The 20,440-nt window shown below is 43.3% G+C and overlaps 1 protein-coding gene and 1 long non-coding RNA gene across 7 annotated transcripts in view; one reads left to right on the forward strand and one right to left on the reverse strand.

The window, feature by feature from the left end:
- LOC144677369 (uncharacterized) overlaps positions 1–20,440 on the reverse strand; it is a 140,868-nt gene that overhangs the window by 72,424 nt on the left and 48,004 nt on the right. The gene's annotated exons all lie outside the window — the stretch shown is intronic.
- Positions 5,975–20,440, forward strand: part of nrp1a (neuropilin 1a) — a 207,158-nt gene continuing 192,692 nt past the window's right edge. For 3 of the 6 annotated variants that reach the window (XM_078537464.1, XM_078537492.1, XM_078537484.1), the window contains exons 1-3: positions 5,976–6,450; positions 6,621–7,013; positions 9,603–9,777. In XM_078537464.1, coding sequence (XP_078393590.1) covers positions 6,944–7,013; positions 9,603–9,777 — 245 coding nt within the window. In that variant the 5' untranslated portion in view covers positions 5,976–6,450; positions 6,621–6,943. Of the gene's footprint in view, positions 6,451–6,620; positions 7,014–9,602; positions 9,778–20,440 lie in introns of all 6 variants that reach the window. The other 3 variants (XM_078537498.1, XM_078537470.1, XM_078537477.1) reach the window with 3 other exon arrangements.

Genomic DNA, 20,440 nt, shown 5'->3' on the forward strand with positions numbered 1-20,440 from the left:
GTGTGTGTGCGCGAAGTGTGCGCAGCATCAGTGTGTATGTGTGAAGTGTGCACAGTTAGACTATGTATGTGTGAAGTGTGCACAGTAATACTGTGTGTATGTGTGAAGTGTGCACAGTGATACTGTATATGTGAAGTGTGCACAGTAATACAGTGTGTGTGTGAAGTGTGTACAGCAATACTGTGTGTAAGTGTGATGTGTGCACAGTGATACTGTGTATGTGAAGTGTGCACAGTAATACTGTGTGTATGAAGTGGGCACAGCATGGTGTAAGTGTGAAATGTGCACAGTGATACTGTGTATGTGAAGTATATACAATAATACTGCGTATGTGTGAAATGTGCACCGTGATACTATGTGTGTGTGAAGTGTGCACAGCATCTGTGTGTATGTGTGAAGCCTGCACAGTAATACTGTGTGCTTGAGACGTGTGTGCGGTAATACTGTGTGTGAAGTGTGCACGGTAATACTGTGTGTGTGTGAAGTGTGCACAGTAATACTGTGCATGAAGTGTGCAGAACCTCAGTGTCTGTACATGTGAAGTGTGCACAGCAATACTGTGTGTGTGCGAAGTGTGCATGGTAATACTGTGCGTGTGAAGTGTGCACAGTAATATTGTCTGTGTGAAGTGAGGTGAGAGTGACTGCCCTTGACATAAAGGCTGCATTTGACAGTATGGCATCAAGAAGCCCTAGCAAAACTGGAGTCAATGGGAATCGGGGAAAACTTTCCGCTGGTAGGAGTCATGCCTAGCACAAAGGAAGATGGTTGTGGTTGCTGGAAGTCAGTCATCTCAGCTGCAGGACACCACTGCAGGAGTTCCCCAGGGTAGCGTCCTGGACCCAACCATCTTCAGCTGCTTCACCAATGACCTTCCTTCCATCATAAGGCCAGAAGTGGGGATGTTCGCCAATGATTGAACAATGTTCAGCACCATTCATGACTCATCAGATACAGAAGCAGTCCATGTCCAAATGCAGCAAGACCTGGACAATATCCAGGCTTGGGCTGACAAGTGACAAGTAACATTCGTGCCAGACAAGTGTCAGGCAATGACCATCTCCAACAAGAGAGAAACTAACCTTTGCCCCTTGATGTTCAATGGCATTACCATCACTGAATCCCCCACTATCAACATCCTGGGGCTTACCATTGACCAGGAACTGAACTGGACTAGCCATATAAATATTGTGGCTACAAGAGGAGGTCAGAGGCTAGGAATCGTGCAGCGAATAACCCACTTCCAGACTCCCCAAAGCCTGTCCATCAACTACAAGGTACAAGTCAGGAGTGTGATAGAATACTCTCCACTGGCCTGGATGGGTGTAGCTCCCACAAAACTCAAGGACCTTGACACCATCGAGGACAAAGCAGCCCGCTTGATTGGCATTATATCCACAAACATTCACTCCCCCCACCACTGACGCACAGTAGCAGCAGTGTCTACCATCTACAAGATGCACTGCAGGAATTCACCAAGGCTCCTTCAACAGTACCTTCCAAGCCTACGACCAATACTATCCAGAAGGACAAGAGCAGCAGATAAATGGGAACACCGCCACCGGGAAGTTCCCCTCTAAGACATTTACCATTCTGACTTGGAAATATGTCACCGTTCCTTCACTGTTGCTGGGTCAAAATCCTGGAACTCCCTTCCTAAAAGCACTGTGGGTGTACCTACAGCACATGGATTGCAGCAGTTCAAGAAGGCAACTCACCATCACCTTCTCAAGGGCAACCTAGTGTGGGCAATAAAAATGCTGGCCCAGCCAGCGAAGGCCAGATCCCATGAATGAATTAAAGAAATGTGTTCACAGTAATACTATGTGTGTGAAGTGTGCAGAGTAATACTGTGTGTGTGAAGTGTGCACAGAACTGTATGTGTATGTGTGAAATGTGCACAGTAATACTGTATGCTTAAGATGTGTGCGCAGTAATACTATGTGTGAAGTGTGCACGGTAATACTGTGTGTGTGTGTGTGTGTGTGTGTGTGTGTGTGTGTCTGAAGTGTGCACAGTAATATTGAGTGTCTGAAGTGTGCACAGTAATACTGTGTGTGTGAAATGTGCACAGTAATACTGTGTATGAAATGTGCACAGTAATACTGTGTGTGTGTGAAGTGTGCACAGTAATACTGTGTGTGTGTGTGAAGTGTGCACAGTAATACTGTGTGTGTGTGTGAAGTGTGCACAGTAATACTGTGTGTGTGTGTGTGAAGTGTGCACAGTAATACTGTGTGTGTGTGTGAAGTGTGCACAGTAATACTGTGTGTGTGTGTGAAGTGTGCACAGTAATACTGTGTGTGTGTGTGAAGTGTGCACAGTAATACTGTGTGTGTGTGTGAAGTGTGCACAGTAATACTGTGTGTGTGTGAAGTGTGCACAGTAATACTGTGTGTGTGTGTGAAGTGTGCACAGTAATACTGTGTGTGTGTGTGAAGTGTGCACAGTAATACTGTGTGTGTGTGTGAAGTGTGCACAGTAATACTGTGTGTGTGTGTGAAGTGTGCACAGTAATACTGTGTGTGTGTGTGAAGTGTGCACAGTAATACTGTGTGTGTGTGTGAAGTGTGCACAGTAATACTGTGTGTGTGTGTGAAGTGTGCACAGTAATACTGTGTGTGTGTGTGAAGTGTGCACAGTAATACTGTGTGTGTGTGTGAAGTGTGCACAGTAATACTGTGTGTGTGTGTGAAGTGTGCACAGTAATACTGTGTGTGTGTGTGAAGTGTGCACAGTAATACTGTGTGTGTGTGTGAAGTGTGCACAGTAATACTGTGTGTGTGTGTGAAGTGTGCACAGTAATACTGTGTGTGTGTGTGAAGTGTGCACAGTAATACTGTGTGTGTGTGTGTGAAGTGTGCACAGTAATACTGTGTGTGTGTGTGAAGTGTGCACAGTAATACTGTGTGTGTGTGTGAAGTGTGCACAGTAATACTGTGTGTGTGTGTGAAGTGTGCACAGTAATACTGTGTGTGTGTGTGAAGTGTGCACAGTAATACTGTGTGTGTGTGTGAAGTGTGCACAGTAATACTGTGTGTGTGTGTGAAGTGTGCACAGTAATACTGTGTGTGTGTGTGAAGTGTGCACAGTAATACTGTGTGTGTGTGTGAAGTGTGCACAGTAATACTGTGTGTGTGTGTGAAGTGTGCACAGTAATACTGTGTGTGTGTGTGAAGTGTGCACAGTAATACTGTGTGTGTGTGTGAAGTGTGCACAGTAATACTGTGTGTGTGTGAAGTGTGCACAGTAATACTGTGTGTGTGTGAAGTGTGCACAGTAATACTGTGTGTGTGTGAAGTGTGCACAGTAATACTGTGTGTGTGTGAAGTGTGCACAGTAATACTGTGTGTGTGTGAAGTGTGCACAGTAATACTGTGTGTGTGTGAAGTGTGCACAGTAATACTGTGTGTGTGTGAAGTGTGCACAGTAATACTGTGTGTGTGTGAAGTGTGCACAGTAATACTGTGTGTGTGTGAAGTGTGCACAGTAATACTGTGTGTGTGTGTGAAGTGTGCACAGTAATACTGTGTGTGTGTGTGAAGTGTGCACAGTAATACTGTGTGTGTGTGTGAAGTGTGCACAGTAATACTGTGTGTGTGTGTGAAGTGTGCACAGTAATACTGTGTGTGTGTGTGTGAAGTGTGCACAGTAATACTGTGTGTGTGTGTGAAGTGTGCACAGTAATACTGTGTGTGTGTGTGAAGTGTGCACAGTAATACTGTGTGTGTGTGTGAAGTGTGCACAGTAATACTGTGTGTGTGTGTGAAGTGTGCACAGTAATACTGTGTGTGTGTGTGAAGTGTGCACAGTAATACTGTGTGTGTGTGTGAAGTGTGCACAGTAATACTGTGTGTGTGTGTGAAGTGTGCACAGTAATACTGTGTGTGTGTGTGAAGTGTGCACAGTAATACTGTGTGTGTGTGTGAAGTGTGCACAGTAATACTGTGTGTGTGTGTGAAGTGTGCACAGTAATACTGTGTGTGTGTGTGAAGTGTGCACAGTAATACTGTGTGTGTGTGTGTGAAGTGTGCACAGTAATACTGTGTGTGTGTGTGTGAAGTGTGCACAGTAATACTGTGTGTGTGTGTGTGAAGTGTGCACAGTAATACTGTGTGTGTGTGTGAAGTGTGCACAGTAATACTGTGTGTGTGTGTGAAGTGTGCACAGTAATACTGTGTGTGTGTGTGAAGTGTGCACAGTAATACTGTGTGTGTGTGTGAAGTGTGCACAGTAATACTGTGTGTGTGTGTGAAGTGTGCACAGTAATACTGTGTGTGTGTGTGAAGTGTGCACAGTAATACTGTGTGTGTGTGAAGTGTGCACAGTAATACTGTGTGTGTGTGTGAAGTGTGCACAGTAATACTGTGTGTGTGTGTGAAGTGTGCACAGTAATACTGTGTGTGTGTGTGAAATGTGCACAGTAATACTGTGTGTGTGTGTGAAGTGTGCACAGTAATACTGTGTGTGTGTGTGAAGTGTGCACAGTAATACTGTGTGTGTGTGTGAAGTGTGCACAGTAATACTGTGTGTGTGTGTGAAGTGTGCACAGTAATACTGTGTGTGTGTGTGAAGTGTGCACAGTAATACTGTGTGTGTGTGTGAAGTGTGCACAGTAATACTGTGTGTGTGTGTGAAGTGTGCACAGTAATACTGTGTGTGTGTGTGAAGTGTGCACAGTAATACTGTGTGTGTGTGTGAAGTGTGCACAGTAATACTGTGTGTGTGTGTGAAGTGTGCACAGTAATACTGTGTGTGTGTGAAGTGTGCACAGTAATACTGTGTGTGTGTGAAGTGTGCACAGTAATACTGTGTGTGTGTGAAGTGTGCACAGTAATACTGTGTGTGTGTGAAGTGTGCACAGTAATACTGTGTGTGTGTGAAGTGTGCACAGTAATACTGTGTGTGTGTGAAGTGTGCACAGTAATACTGTGTGTGTGTGAAGTGTGCACAGTAATACTGTGTGTGTGTGAAGTGTGCACAGTAATATTGCATCTGTGTGTGTGTGAAGTGTGCACAGTAATATTGCATCTGTGTGTGTGTGAAGTGTGCACAGTAATATTGCATCTGTGTGTGTGTGAAGTGTGCACAGTAATATTGCATCTGTGTGTGTGTGAAGTGTGCACAGTAATATTGCATCTGTGTGTGTGTGAAGTGTGCACAGTAATATTGCATCTGTGTGTGTGTGAAGTGTGCACAGTAATATTGCATCTGTGTGTGTGTGAAGTGTGCACAGTAATATTGCATCTGTGTGTGTGTGAAGTGTGCACAGTAATATTGCATCTGTGTGTGTGTGAAGTGTGCACAGTAATATTGCATTTGTGTGTGTGTGAAGTGTGCACAGTAATATTGCATTTGTGTGTGTGTGAAGTGTGCACAGTAATATTGCATTTGTGTGTGTGTGAAGTGTGCACAGTAATATTGCATTTGTGTGTGTGTGAAGTGTGCACAGTAATATTGCATTTGTGGTATGTGAAGTGTGCCCAGTGATACTGTGTATGTGAGGTGTTTTTCAGTAATACTGCATGTGTGTGACGTGTGCTCAGTAATACTGTGTACATTAAGTATGAACAGTAATACTGCATGTGTGACCTGTGCTCAGTGATACTAATTATGTGAAATGTGTACAGTAATACTGTGGGTGTGAAGTGTGTACAGTAATACTGTGTGTGAAGTATGTACAGTAATACTGTGTGTGAAGTATGTACAACAATGGTGTGTGTTAAGTATGTACAGTAATACTGTGTGAAGTGTGCGAAGGCACTAATACAGCATTTTGTACAAGAAGTTATTTTTTCACAGCTAGATATATAACTGGGAATTGAAAAAAAAATGCAACCAAATCTTTTGTCAGTCCTCCGCACACTGGTTCATATTTTTAAAAAAACAGTGCGGGTGTGACTTTTTTTCAATGAAGTATTCTCTCCGTCAAACCGTCTGATAACCCGGAGCAGTTGAGCGGCTGTGTGGGTAGAGAGAACTCTGCCGGCTCTTTGCTGTTCATTCACTGAAAACTATCTTTAAAAAAAAGAGTTTGCTCGGCTGCCGGAGTCTGGGCGTTTTTTCTCCCCGTCCAGTATGCTGGCTGACTGGCCTTTAACAGAATGCTGTTGAGGGAACCAAGGTGGCTGATTTCACTTTCTTTTCAACTCAGTTGGCTGAGGAGAGAGACAGGAGTGTTTTGAGTGACTTGCGCCGTCATCACTTGAAGCGATTCCCCACCTCTCTCTCTCTCTCTCTCTCTCCCATCCTGTGTACATTCCCAGACCAGCTCTATTATGCTGATAGAGTTACGCCAATCTTCCTTCCCCTGTGAGAATACACTTAATAGGGAGCCTCGGCCACTAGAGTCAATTAATATCCATTTCTGAGTGCAGGACTGGAGACTGGAGAGCGACTAGGATCATAGGTACAGGAGTGCGATCAGCCCTTTACTGAGATTATTTCAAGGTACTACGCTTACCTTCACTGGGGCTAGTTTGGTATCAATGTGACCGTGAGCAGAATGTTGTTTTTCGCCCTCGAACTTAAAGATTGTTTAAGATCTTTGTGGATTTGGCTCTCTTTTTATTTCTTAAAAATATTTAATGGAAATTTCCTGTGTTTTTTGTTTTTCCCAGCAGAGAATCGGTGGGTTTTGCCTCTGTGTGATCGGCTGTGAGGAGTCTCCCACTCTTGTTTGTGTGTCTGTGAGTGTGTGTGTGTGTGTGCTGAGCTTGTGGAAGGCTTTTATTGGCTCGGGATTTTTAGGAAATGGCAACGCCACACATTGCAACAGGAACAGTGTATCCGCAAGCGGCGAGAGGAAACCGGAGCTAAATGATGAGGATGCACATCGCCCAGGTCCCCCCAAAGTAACCAATTCCGCTGAAGTCTGGGATTGCCCTTTTTGTTAGACCCTCTCTGTCTCTCTGCTCGCTGTTTTCCTGCAATCTCCAGTGCCATGGGGAAGCACCGGCTCTCTCTCTACATTCTGGCCGTGGTTATCGGACTGTCCAGGGCGCACAGGAGCGGTGAGTATCTGGCGAATCCAAGCGGGCGCAATGTTAGTTCAGTGTGACTCCCTCCCCAGGACACCTTCGACCCAGCAACTTGAGCCTTGATACAACACCGAGGGTGGTGGTGGGCAGGGGGGGGGGTGGATCAGCGAATTAACAGGAACATCAGGGCGCACGGAGCGGAGTAAACATTGTCCGAAAGCAGGTTAATATCGGGGGGTGGTTATATATGTTGTTTAATTTGACAACGAGAGACACAACAAGAAGGCTGGATGGGATTTCTCTCAGAGAGGGGGGGACATAGGGAGTGGGAGGGAAATGGATTTGAAGTGTCGTTTATAGAGAGTGAAGTTTGTCACTGATCTATATGTACACGAAGACCTTAACAAGTGGCGAGACTGCTGAGTGCAGAGTGAAAACATTCAGCAAGTCCCCTCCAAATGTTTCGCTGCAACGGGGAGGGTGGGGGGAAACCTGACCCTGAGAAATGTGTCAATTCACAGAGAGAATACACGAGCAGTGAACGTGTTACATAGTGTTCAACACTGAGTGAATACGCAATAGTGCGATCCCCCCCATGAGCTAGAATATTGCATTTGTCTCCCAGTGCACTCCTGCCCGTTTCCGAATGGCCAGTGTTGCCCTGCCGCTGGGAGGCTGGGTGGTCCTGAGCTGGTCAGCGCCGGAGTTTCAGCTTCTCCCTCCCGGTTGCTCGTCTCGGTAACCTTTGCAGTAACGGCGGGGACACATGGACGAGCTTTCAAACTTCAGCTGAATGAATGTCCATCTCGCTGATGGTAAAGAATGGCGAGTCTATCCTCCCTGGGTAGTGGGGGGAGAGAGAGCTCGGCACTGCTCAAGTCTTACAAAACGAGCTCTTCAGCATATACAAACCTAGTCTGGCCTGAGATTTTAAAACAGGGGTGGGGGGTGGAGGGGGTTGGGGGCAGATCTGTATCGCAGTACTCAGCTGTTGCTGTCCGGCGCCTCTTAATTTGAACCATAGCCCCTCTGACAGCAGTGATCCGGGAATGAAGACACGCTGGCTCCTTCTTATCTGCACAGTGCCTCAGACAAGCTTGGCCACATCATAAACCGCTCGCCAATGTTTTTTAAGCCTTGGCTGGAACGTAAAAGAAGCTAACAGATCCCCCACCCCCACCCCCACCCCTGTATCGCAGTCAGATTCATTCATAAACCTCAGCCCCAACATGAAGACCTGCCCAGCCGCGGGTTAGTACCAGTCCTAACCCCCACCCCTGCCCCCCTCTCTCTCTCTCTCCGCTGCTTACCGGGGCTTTCCCGATGTTGATAAACACCCAGTGGCGACCCCAATCCTCAAATGTCATTTTAGCCCCCATGACTGAAAGATGTAGGGAAAGCAGCAGTGCCAGAGAGGGGATAACAGATCTGATATGGGGGGAAGAGGGGGCTTAAAATCAGGGACCAAAATAATAATGAAGAAGATGGAAATAGGGTGGAGGTTGGGAACTGGGGGGGCGTTGGGGGACGGAGGGAGCTAAGAGTGATGGTATTAAATGGTGAAATATAAATGAATTGTTCTTCAAAAAAAGTTTCACCGCAAATTATTCCATCGTGCTTGAGACGGTGTAAATATAAAAGTCCTGACTGGGGTCCACAGCCTCACTTCCCCTTCCATTTTACCAATCCCTGCTTCCAGCAGCGTCACTGTTTGGCTCTGGGTGCATGTTCCAAGCGGGAAACGCAAAGAGCTCCTCTCGAAGTGGAAGTCTGCTCAAGCTCCTTAACACTTGGCTGCATGCGTGAGGAATTCCACTTAACCGATCATAGGGCCATTCCCTCTCTAACTTTAGCCTGAGTGATTTTACCTTTTGTTATTGGAGACGGGTCAGCTTGACCTGGAATCTACCCCCCCACCCCCGCCTTCCCCCCCCACCCTTATCGATTGTGTAGTGGGAGCTGAAGAGAATTCGGGAAAACAAGGCGACCCCTGACCACCCAGACCAAAGCGACCTGGTTCTGTCAGGCACCACTTACCGGGTGGGGTGGGGTGAGGTTCAAAGGAAAACCGCTTCCTTATCGCAAAACTCAAATTAGGACCGAACCCTCGAAACACCTTAAAAGTCACGCAGGAAAGCTATTTCGTGAATTTGCAGGTCTCCTATGATATTGGATCAGGCACAATGTTTAAAATATATTTTTTTTTAAAACCCTCACATCCTCAGAATCCCCTCCTTCCTCATGTTTGGTAACTGATTCCCCTCCAGAACTAACGAGCGGAGACTTAAGAAAAGCAGGATTCTGAATCACAGGCACCGTCTCTCGCAAACACGGATGTGTCATCCCTATTGTGTGTCTAGAAAACTGTTGCACACCCCCCCGCCCCCCCCATCGCCTTCCGTGTTTGAATCAAATAAAATACATGTGCAGAGTTTCAGATTTAGCCGGGTATTTTATAGAAAACACTACGATCAAGTGTTTCACACAACCGAGTAAGATTGGAGAACCTGCACAGGACAGTTTGTACCCTTATACTGAGGCGAAGATATGAGACGAGAGAGAGAGAGAGACAAAAAACAATCATTAGTTTGGTTTATTATGTGTGTGATTTTCCTTCTGTAGATCGATGTGGGGAATCTATACATATCACGAGCCCTGGGTACTTGAACTCCCCTGGATATCCCAACTCTTACTACCCCCGGGAAAGCTGTGCCTGGGTGATCCAAGCACCCGAAGCTTACCAACGAATAATGATCAATTTTAACCCTCACTTTGATCTGGAGGACCGAGACTGCAAGTAAGTACTGGAAGCAGGGTCGAATTTATATACACTGACCTCTAGTGGTTACAGGATATTTATTGGCACTTGCTGAGAGGGCGGGGTTAGGGTAAACCCCATTTTCCCGTAAGAAAAGACTAATTTTCCACTTTACAGCAGAAATACAGGCATTGCAAATATTGCACCTGCTACTATATGTCAAAATACTTTACTATTTCCTTTTATGGGGCTCATTTGACTGCAGGTTCTGTTACAACCACCGGGTATCAGTAAGAATTGTTAACTATTTCCAAACAGTTACTCCTTGATGGATGAAAACAATGACACGATTAGGCAAAAAAAAAGATGATTTCCCAAGGAGGCAAAAGGAGTGAACATTGTGCCATTGTAATTGGCTTATTTGTGACTCCTCGCATAAGGAGAACACGATTTTGATGAAGCCTCACACCCTACCCACAGTAGATCATCATAAGTATTGCAAACCAGTTTCTGTGTAATGCGAAGGGAACAACTGTTTCCACTTTGCTAACAGGAGCCGGTAGCTGTTCAGCTGCTTGAAATGTAATATAAACTATAATAATCCTCTACTTTCATCTAATATATTACAAAATATAGGGACAATATGCTTCAGAGACTAATTCACATAGACAACCATAAAGGTTGGAATCCATTTCTGTGTAGTTTATATTAATAACTCTATCTCTACACATTATTCGGAAGGAATTTCATGAACTAATGTATATCTAAATGTGTTGCGCTGAGGATAGCTGGCATCTGGAGAAGTTTCCAATCCTTGACAAGTATAGTTGTCACGCATAAAAGGCATATGTTTCAGTGGCACAGGATATGGATCTAGCAAGCTGTGACAATGTTTTGATATTTTCCTAGCACAGGTCAAAAATAGCATTTAGACAGTTTATGCTTTTAAGTTTGTCATTTAATACATTTATAATATATTCACTACTTATAGAAAATATATTGTACAATGAACCACTTCACCACTTCAGAAGCTGACAACCCACAGAGTGGTGTTTTAGTTTTTCCTGTCATTTGCCACATAATGAGTATTGTCTGAGATGTTTTGAGGTTTAGTCATTTTGTTATTCTTTATTTAGCTCCCTTGTTGCAGTCATGTTTCTTGGTAAAATCCACACTGTTACCTGTCCCTTGTCTCACTGCTTTTATTTTTGAATATGAATGGTGTAAATTCCTGCTATATTTCAAAATATACTTTGTTTAAATACTTAAGCTTTCTCCATCCATGATAATAATTTTAAATCAGCCTCAAAATTAAAATTATGCATCTAATATTGCAAAAAATATTCTGGTTGCATTGTTCTATCTAGATAAAGCTGTGCACCTGTGAATTTTGAATTCATAACAGTAAGATTTTACACCACTGTTCTTTCTGTGTTTCGAGAGAGAGTACCCCTGTCAGAACAATGTTTTCCAATTTAGCTGAGAAGCCTTTAAGAAAATTTGGTTCAATTGATTTCCTTGCTTTCGATGGTATGTATTACTTATGTTGCTGATAGAAACAATTCTATATTTTTCAAGGTGATCAGTCATAAAATGTACTGGACTGTCAGAAGGCAAATCAGAAAATTATTATTGCAGTACTATTCATACTGTGCACTGTTCAAAGGAACTGATTGAAAGGAGGGATACTGGCTCTGAATAAGAAAGATTAAAGTGATTTGTTTGGATGATGAATGTATACCTGAATAGCTGAGAAGCAGAAAAAGGGTGAATGGTTCAGTGCTGCCACTTTCATATATGTTTTTAATGCTTTCTAAAAACATGGTTACTACCATGTAATTTTATTTATTTTAATATATATCTATATAGTTTTCCTCCTATGTGTATATTCACTATTTTGAAATGAAGTCTTATTACACAGTTTCCTACTGTTATTCTTTCAAAGCTCTTCAAAACTGTGACTGCTTATCGTCCGCCTGCTGTAACAGACCCCCGCCCACCCTCTAGTCTTTGCTCATGCTACAGTCCTCAGGCTTTTAAAACCCAAGCTTGCCATCAACTAATCACTACTTCCTGGTTTACCTCATCTTCCATTTCACTCTTTTAGTATAGGTAATATCCTGCAAGACTTGGCTATTAACTTTGGTTTCCCAATTAAAACAATTATTACCTGAGCAGAGGAAGATTGCTGGTATTCAAACCAACATGGTATTTCTTGGTTTTGTGAGATTTAGGAGCAGCACCAGTTATACCCATTCTACAAAGAACATTCCTTGCATGCTATGTGTAGAAAATGTCTTACACTAAGTAATAAGGAAATGCTTGAAAATGCTTGAAAAAAAATCTGAAGTCTGTACCAGGTGCTCTAAAAGTCACAGGGATCTGTTGTATATTTTGCTTGTGGTTGTTGACTTTGATAACAAAATTTGGAAAAGTTGATTGGAAAAACATATTATGTGACAATGGTTTACCTGATCAGAAAATACTTTTAGAATACAGTAGTTAGGGTATTAGGTAAATTGGGCATCATTGCATTTTATTTTTGTAGAATGCAGTTAAGACTCTCAAAACCAAACCAACAGGCAATTCACAATTATACTGTTCCTATTGAGCCTGGAATGGCATGAATGTTCTCTCTTGTAAGGGAAAAAAATCATTGTGCCAAAAACTAAGGAAAGATTGGTACCAACCAGGGCATAGGGAACAATAAGTGTATGGACAGGGTGCTGTTAACTCTAGCCAGATAAAATAGCGTAGCTTATCAGTACAATGCACTGATAAGCTTAATGTTGCTTATTTAGCTCGAACTATCCAACCCATTAGGGCATTTATTTGCTTGCAGGGTTATCTGGACCTAAATGGTACAAATCCATCCTTCAATCCTCCACTGCCCATCCCCCCCAACCACCCCCCCGCCCTACTTCTCCACATGGGACAAGCCTACCCCTCCAGATGCCACTGATGATGATGCAAGCTAGCTGGCCAATCATCAATAGTGCCCTAGAGTGTTGTGGCTCTTTATGACTCAGCTATCTGGTTACTATCACAGAATATTGACATAACTCCAGCATTCCATTGTGATGTAGAAGCCCACTTGATGCTAATCTCCCCAAGGAGATTAGCTTCTAGTTGGGCATAAAAGAAGTAAGAAGGCATGTTTAAGTTCTTACTACGCAGACAGTATGAACCCTGCAAAGACTGAATAACCTTCCTTCAAAAGCATGGATTCATGGGTGCATTCCTTCTGACCACAATATGGATGCACATCATACCATATGGTTTAAGAGATTGAGATTCAGCTGCAATTGTGTGAGTTTTTCCAATCATGGTAGGTACTGAACCCTTGATATTTTGCCATAATTTCTGGAATACAGCCTCCAAGTATTATCTCTTGGTAGCTATTATTGTCTTACATCAAATTTCCTCATCAGTAATACAACAGATAACTACCTCCAGTATCATGGAGGGTTTTATGCAGGACTACATGTTATGTGGCAACAACCTTAATGTCCTTAATATACCAAGTGTACTCAGCACTAAGTGTTAATACAGCTGCCCTTATGAGGGCTTTGACAATGTGATATGCCCATCTTGTGGCTGACTCTCCTTATCCAAGATATTGACTGGCAGATCAGTGTAGGCTGAAGCACTCCCTCAACTATATCCTCTTATTGCCATACATCCACCTCATAGATTGGCCCTGGAACATGTAGATTGAAGGAATCCCTTTCATTACTTGCTTTGGAGTTCTGAAGCACATTTTGGGACTCCTTATATGTACGTAGGAGGATATATTTGCCAGGTAAACCAAAAATTAAGAAGGAAAGGAATAGATTGAACGTACACTTGTTTAGTGACTCTCAGGCCATCAAGATGTCCAAAAGTGCACAGGAGGGTCCACAATCAACAATATGATCAGTTAATTGATTTTTGACAGTGCTGGTTAGTGTAGGTTGGACATTCTACTGCTCAGGATTTTTTATTCAGTAAAAAAAAAAGTAAAAAGGATCACTCAGAGAAACATTGAAAAAGTCTAGGTAAACACATATAAACAGATGGCACAAAAAAAGAGGACTCCAGTGGTGTTCGTCACAGTGTCTGCATTTGTAAGTTCATCTGAACTGAGCTAACACTAAACCAATCCTGATGTGTATTTGCATAATCTTTGGTCAGACCCAAGGTCAAATCCCCTGGTCCCTGTTGTATCTGTTGAATCTTCCAGTTCCACCAGTCGCATCCCTTCCAATGCTGAGGAAGTGATTCCATGTTCTACCTCCATCTGCTGTTACTGCTGCTTAGTTTTAAACAAAATACATATATCTTTACAATTATTGGTGCAGATGATTCATGCTGTTGAAGTGGCTAGTGGGAACATGTGCAATAATTTCATTCAGCCCCATTGGTTCGAATTTTACAGGTCCCCCATCGCCAGGCCATATTGCTAGAGGCAGAGAGTTGGTGGATCAGTCACCTGTGGGAATTTTGTCCATTGTCAAGATGGCCCAGTGCCACATGGGGAGACTGCCCAGCCAAGCCTTGTAGTCTCCCAAGTGTGCTCCAGACGTCCCTCCTTTATGGGCACCCCATGGCCCATGGAGGACTCCCAGGCAGCAATTGCTGCCTCTGCAGCAACAGGATGGCCAGTGCTCCACGCATCCCCCCTCATCCACCGATCGCTGGGGCCTGGCAGCCAAACACTGGCTTCCCCCGACCTATCCGAAGTCTCTTCGAGGATGCCCAGCCATTGAGGCACCCTCTCACTGCAGCAGCAGCCTCAACAATGGCCACAAGAAGATAAGAACATAATAAATAGGAGCAAGAGTAGGCCATTCAGCCCATTCAGTCTGCTCCGCAATTTGTTAAGATCATGGTTGACCTGATTGTGGCCTTAATTCCACTTTCCTGTCTGTCTCCAAAATCGTTAACTCCCTTGTCAAAATTTTTTCTAACTCAGCCTTCAATATATTCATTGACCTAGTCTCCACTGTTCTCTTTGGAAGAAAATTTCAAAGACTAACAATCCTCTGAGAGAAGAAATTCCTCCTCATCTCTGTTGTAAATATAAGACCCCTTATTTTAAATGGTGTCCCCTACTTCTAGATACCCCCATGAGAGGCAACATCCTCCAAGTATCTACCTTGTCAAGCCCTCAGAATCTTATATGTTTCCATCATATCATAGCTCATTCTTCTAGACTCCAATTAATATACGTCCAATCTGCTTAACCTTTTATCATAAGACAACACCCTCATCCCAAGAATCAGCCTAGTGAACCTTCTCTGAACTGCTTCTTGTGCAAGTAAGGAGCCCAGAAATGTACCCAGTACACCAGGTGCGGTGTCACCAGTGCCTTAAACAGATATAGCAAGACTTCTCTACTTTGATTCTCCATCATCCTTGTAATAAAGGCCAACATTTCATTTGCCTTCCTAATTACTTGCTGTACCTGCATGCTAACATTTTGTGATTCATGTACAAGGACACCCAAATCCCTCTTTTTCTGCAGCATTCTGTAGTCTCTCCCCTTTTAATTATTTATATTTCCTTTATTCCTTCATGGGATGTGGGTGTCACGAGAAGGTCAGCATTTATTGCCCATCCCTAATTGCCCGTGAACTAAGTGGTTTGCCATTTCAGAGGGCATTTCAATCACATTGCTAAGGGTCTGGAGTCACATGTAGGCCAGACCGGGTAAGGATGGCAGATTTCCTTCCCTAAAGAGCTTTAGTGAACCAAATGGGTTTTTACAACAATTGATGTTAATTTCATGGTCACCATTACTGAGATGAGCTTTATACTCCAGATTTATTAATTGAATTTAAATTCCACCAGCTGCCTCAGTGGGATTTGAACTTATGCCCCCAGGCATTAGCCTTGGCCCCTGGATTACTAGCCCGGTAGACTCTTTGCATCTTCTTCACAACTTGCTTTTATAGCTATCTTTGTATGATGTGCATCTTTGGCTACAATATGGCTGGTCCCTTCATCCAAGTTATTAAAATAGATAGTTGAGGCCCAGCACTGGTCCCTGCAGCACTCCACTAGATACATTTTGCCAAGCTGATAATGACCTATTTATCCCAACTCTCTGTTTCCTGTTAGTAACCAATCATCTATTCATGCTAATACATCACCCCTAGGATCATGCAGTAAGCTTTTATGTGACACCCTATCGAATGCCTTTTGGAAATCCAAATACACTACATCTGCTCGTTCTTCTTTATCCACCCTGCTTGTTGCATCCTCATAGAACACTAATAAATTCATCAAGCACAATTTTGGGGGGAAGATGTTGGCGTAGTGCTAATGTCACTAGACTAGTAATCTAGAGGTCCAGGCTAATGCTCTGGGAACATTTGCTCTCTCAAGGAGTTGTTAAAGATCACATGACCCAATTTGAAGACGAATAGGAAAGTTATACCCAGTGTCCTGGCCAACATTTATCCCTCAATCAACATCACTAAAAAAAAATGATTATCTGGTGATTATCACATTGCTGTTTGTTGAAGCTTGTTGTGTGCAAATTGACTGCTGCATTATCAACATTACAACAGTGACTACACCTCAAAAGTACTTCATTGGCTGCGAAATGTTTTGAGACTCACAAGGTTGTGAAAGGCACTACATAGATGCACGTCTTTTCTTTATAGCCAGCCCTCACATATTTGAATTCCTGAGCAAGGCTAGACCACATAGAGCTAAACCATATGACTTATACTTGACCTGTCAACTTATATCAGACTTTCCTTGGCTTTGACATGCACCTATCATAAATACTGTGATTTCCACTGTCTCAGAACAGGGTAACTCTAGAAACCAAGATGCAATGTTACAATTAGGATCAAATGTCCTCAGTTGGGGAGCGATAAAGTAAAAAAAAATGTCAAGAAAAAAATTCTTGGAAGAACTCAATCCACATGTAGGGAATAGGTAAAAAGGTCAGGACAAGTGAATGTATTCTTTCTAAACAGTTAACATTCAGTAAGTGAATACATTGTGAAATAATTTTATTTCAAAAGAAAGTCTCCTGTTTTATACATACAAAAGGAAAATGGTTATTAATTTTAAAACCTTTTTATACTTATATCTATGTTTTTCAAATATTTTGGTTTAGTTAGTGAGCCACCTGAAAAAGCTCAGTGGAATGACTTAAACATAGAAACATAGAAAATAGGAGCAGGAGTAGGCCATTTGGCCCTTCGAGCTTGCTCCACCATTCATCATGATCATGGCTGATCATCCAACTCAATAGCCTGCTCCCGCTTTCTCCCCATATCCTTTGATCCCTTCCCCCCAAGAGCTATACCTAACTCCTTCTTGAAAACATACAATGTTTTGGCTTTAACTACTTTCTGTGGTAGCGAATTCCACAGGCTCACCACTCTCTAGATGAAGAAATTTCTCCTCATCTCAGTCCTAAATGGTCTACCCTGTATCCTCAGACTGTGACCCCTGGTTCTGGTCTCCCCCACCATCGGGAACATCCTTCCTGCATCTATCCTGTCTAGTCCTGTTAGAATTTTATAGGTTTCTATGAGATCCCCCCTCATTCTTCTGAACTCCAGCGAATATAATCCTAAACGACTCAATCTCTCCTCATATGTCAGTCCTGCCATCCCAGGAATCAGTCTGATAAACTTTCGCTGCACTCCCTCTATAGCAAGAACATCCTTCCTCAGATAAGGAGACCAAAACTGCACACAATATTCCAGGTGTGGTCTCACCAAGGCCCTGTATAATTGTAGCAAGACATCCCTGCTCCCGTACTTGAATCCTCTTGCTGTGAAGGCCAACATACCATTTGCCTTCTTTACCGCGCCTGCTGCACCTGCACGCTTACCTTCAGCGACTGGTGTACGAGGACACCCAGGTCTCGTTGCACATTCCCCTCTCTCAATTTATAACCATTCAGATAATAATCTGCCTTCCTGTTTTTGCTACCAAAGTGGATAACCTCACATTTCTCCACATTATACTGCATCTGCCATGCATTTACCCACTCACCCAGCTTGTCCAAATCACACTGAAGCATCTCTGCATCCTCCACACAGCTCACCCTCCCACCCAGCTTTGTGTCATCTGCAAATTTGGAGATATTACATTTAGTTCCCTCATCTAAATCATTAATATATATTATGAATAGCTGGGGTCCCAGCACTGATCCCTGCGGTACCCCACCAGTCACTGCCTGCCATTCGGAAAAAGACCCGTTTATTCCTACTCTTTGTTTCCTGTCTGCCAAACAGTTATCTACCCATCTCAGTACACTACCCCCAATCCCATGCGCTTCAATTTTACAGGCCAATCTCTTATGTGGGACTTTGTCGAAAGCCTTCTGAAAGTCCAAATAAACCACATCCACTGGCTCCACTAGTTACATCCTCGAAAAATTCCAGTAGATTTGTCAAGCATGATTTCCCTTTCCTAAATCCATGCTGACTCTGTCCGATTCTGCCACTGTTTTCCAAGTGCTCAGCTATTAAATCTTTTATAATGGACTCTAGAATTTTCCCCTCTACCGACGTCAGGTTGACTGGTCTATAATTCCTTTTTTTCTCTCTGCCTCCCTTTTTAAATAGTGGGGTTGCATTATCTACCCTCCAATCTGTAGGAACTGTTCCAGAGTCTATAGAATCTTGGAAGATGACCACCTATGCATCCACTATTTCTAGGGCCACTTCCTTAAGTACTCCGGGATGTAGATTATCAGGCCCTGGGGATTTATTGGCCTTCAATCCCATCAATTTCTCCAACATCATTTCCCAACTAACACTGATTTCTTTCAGTTCCTCCCTCTCACTAAACCCTGTGTTCCCCAACATTTCTGGTGTGTTATTTGTGTCCTCCTTTGTGAAGACAGAACCAAATTATGTATTTAGTTGGTCAGCCATTTCTTTGTTCCCCATTATAAATTCCCCTGTTTCTGACTGTAAGGGGTCTACATTTGTCTTCATCAATCTTTTTCTCTTCACATACCTATAGAAACTTGTACAGTCAGTTTTTATGTCCCCGCAAGCTGACTTTCATACTCTATTTTCCCCTTCTTAATCAATCCCTTGGTCCTCCTTTGCTGAATTCTAAAGTGCTCCCAATCCTCAGGTCTCTTGCTTTTTCTGGCCAATTTGTATGCCTCTTCCTTGAAACTAATACTAACTCTAATTTCCCTTTTAAGCCATGGTTTGGCCACCTTTCCTGTTTTACTTTAGCGCCAGACAGGAATAAACAATTGTTGCAGTTCACCCATGCACTCTTTGAACGTTTGCCATTGCCTATCCACCATCATCCCTTTAAGTAACGTTTCCCAATCCATCATAGCCAACTCACGCCTCATACCATCGTAGTTTCCTTTATTAAGATTCAGGACCCTAGTCTCAGAGTCAACAACATCACTCTTCATCTTCATCTTGATGAAGAATTCTATCATATTATGGTCGCTCATCCCCAAGGGGCCTCGCACAACTAGATTGCCAATTATTCCTTTCTCATTACACAATACCCAGTCTAGGATCGCCTGTTCTCTAGTTGGTTCCTCAACGTATTGGTCCAGAAAACCATCCCATATACACTCCAGGAATTCCTCCTCTATGGTATTGTTACTAATTTGATTTGCCCAATCTATATGCAGATTAAAGTCACCCATAATTACAGATGTTCCTTTATTGCATGCGTCTCAAATTTCCTGTTTAATGCCATTCCCAGCATCACCACTGCAGTTTGGGAGTCTATATACAACCCCCACTAACGTTTTTTGCCCCTTAGTGTTTCTCAACTCTACCAATACAGATTCCACATTGTCAGAGCTAATATCTTTCCTCACTATTGTGTTAATTTCCTCTATAACCAGCAATACAACTCCAGCACCTTTTCCTTTTTGTCTGTCCTTCCTAAATACTGAATACGCCTGGAGTATGAATGCTCTTTGCGTTAAGGCACAAAGCCTTAAGGCTTGTCTTTTTAACATTACTTGTCCCCTTCCTACTATTTTTCACTGAGGCCCTGTTTGATTCTTGCCCTTGATTTCTCTGACTATCACTTTTCTTATTCCCCTTTCTGTCTTTTGTTCTTGTCCTTGATTTCCCCCTCCTCTGACTCCTTGCATAGGTTCCCATCCCCCTGCCATTTTAGTTTAAATCCTCCCCAACCACTAGCAAATATTCCCCTAAGGACATCAGTCCTGGTCCTGCCCAGGTATAACCTGTCCAGTTTGTACCGGCCCCACCTCCCCCAGAACCGGTCCCAATGTCCCAGGAATCTGAAACCCTCCCCCTCACACCATCTCTTCAGCCACATATTCATCTGATATATCCTGCAATTTCTACTCTGACTAGCATGTGGCACTGGTAGTCATCCTGAGATCACTACCTTTGAGGTCCTACTTTTCAACTTACTTCCTAAATCCCTATATTCTGCTTTTAGGACCTCATCCCTTTTTTTATCTATGTTGTTTGTACCAATGTGTACCATGACCACTGGCTGCTCACCCTCCCCCTTCAGAATGTCGTGTAGCCGCTCTGAGATATCCTTGACCCTAGCACCAGGGAGGAAACATACCATCGTATGGCTCGTATGCAGCCACAGAAATGCCTATCTATTCCCCTTACAATTGAATCCCCTATAACTATTGCATTCCCACACTTTTTACAATGAATTGGCTGTTGCTGCTTTCTCCTGAGAGGCCATACCCCCCAACAGTATTCAAAGC

The sequence above is a fragment of the Cetorhinus maximus genome, chromosome 3 (genome assembly GCF_964194155.1).
Source record: "Cetorhinus maximus chromosome 3, sCetMax3.hap1.1, whole genome shotgun sequence".
Taxonomy (NCBI): Eukaryota; Metazoa; Chordata; class Chondrichthyes; order Lamniformes; family Cetorhinidae; genus Cetorhinus; species Cetorhinus maximus.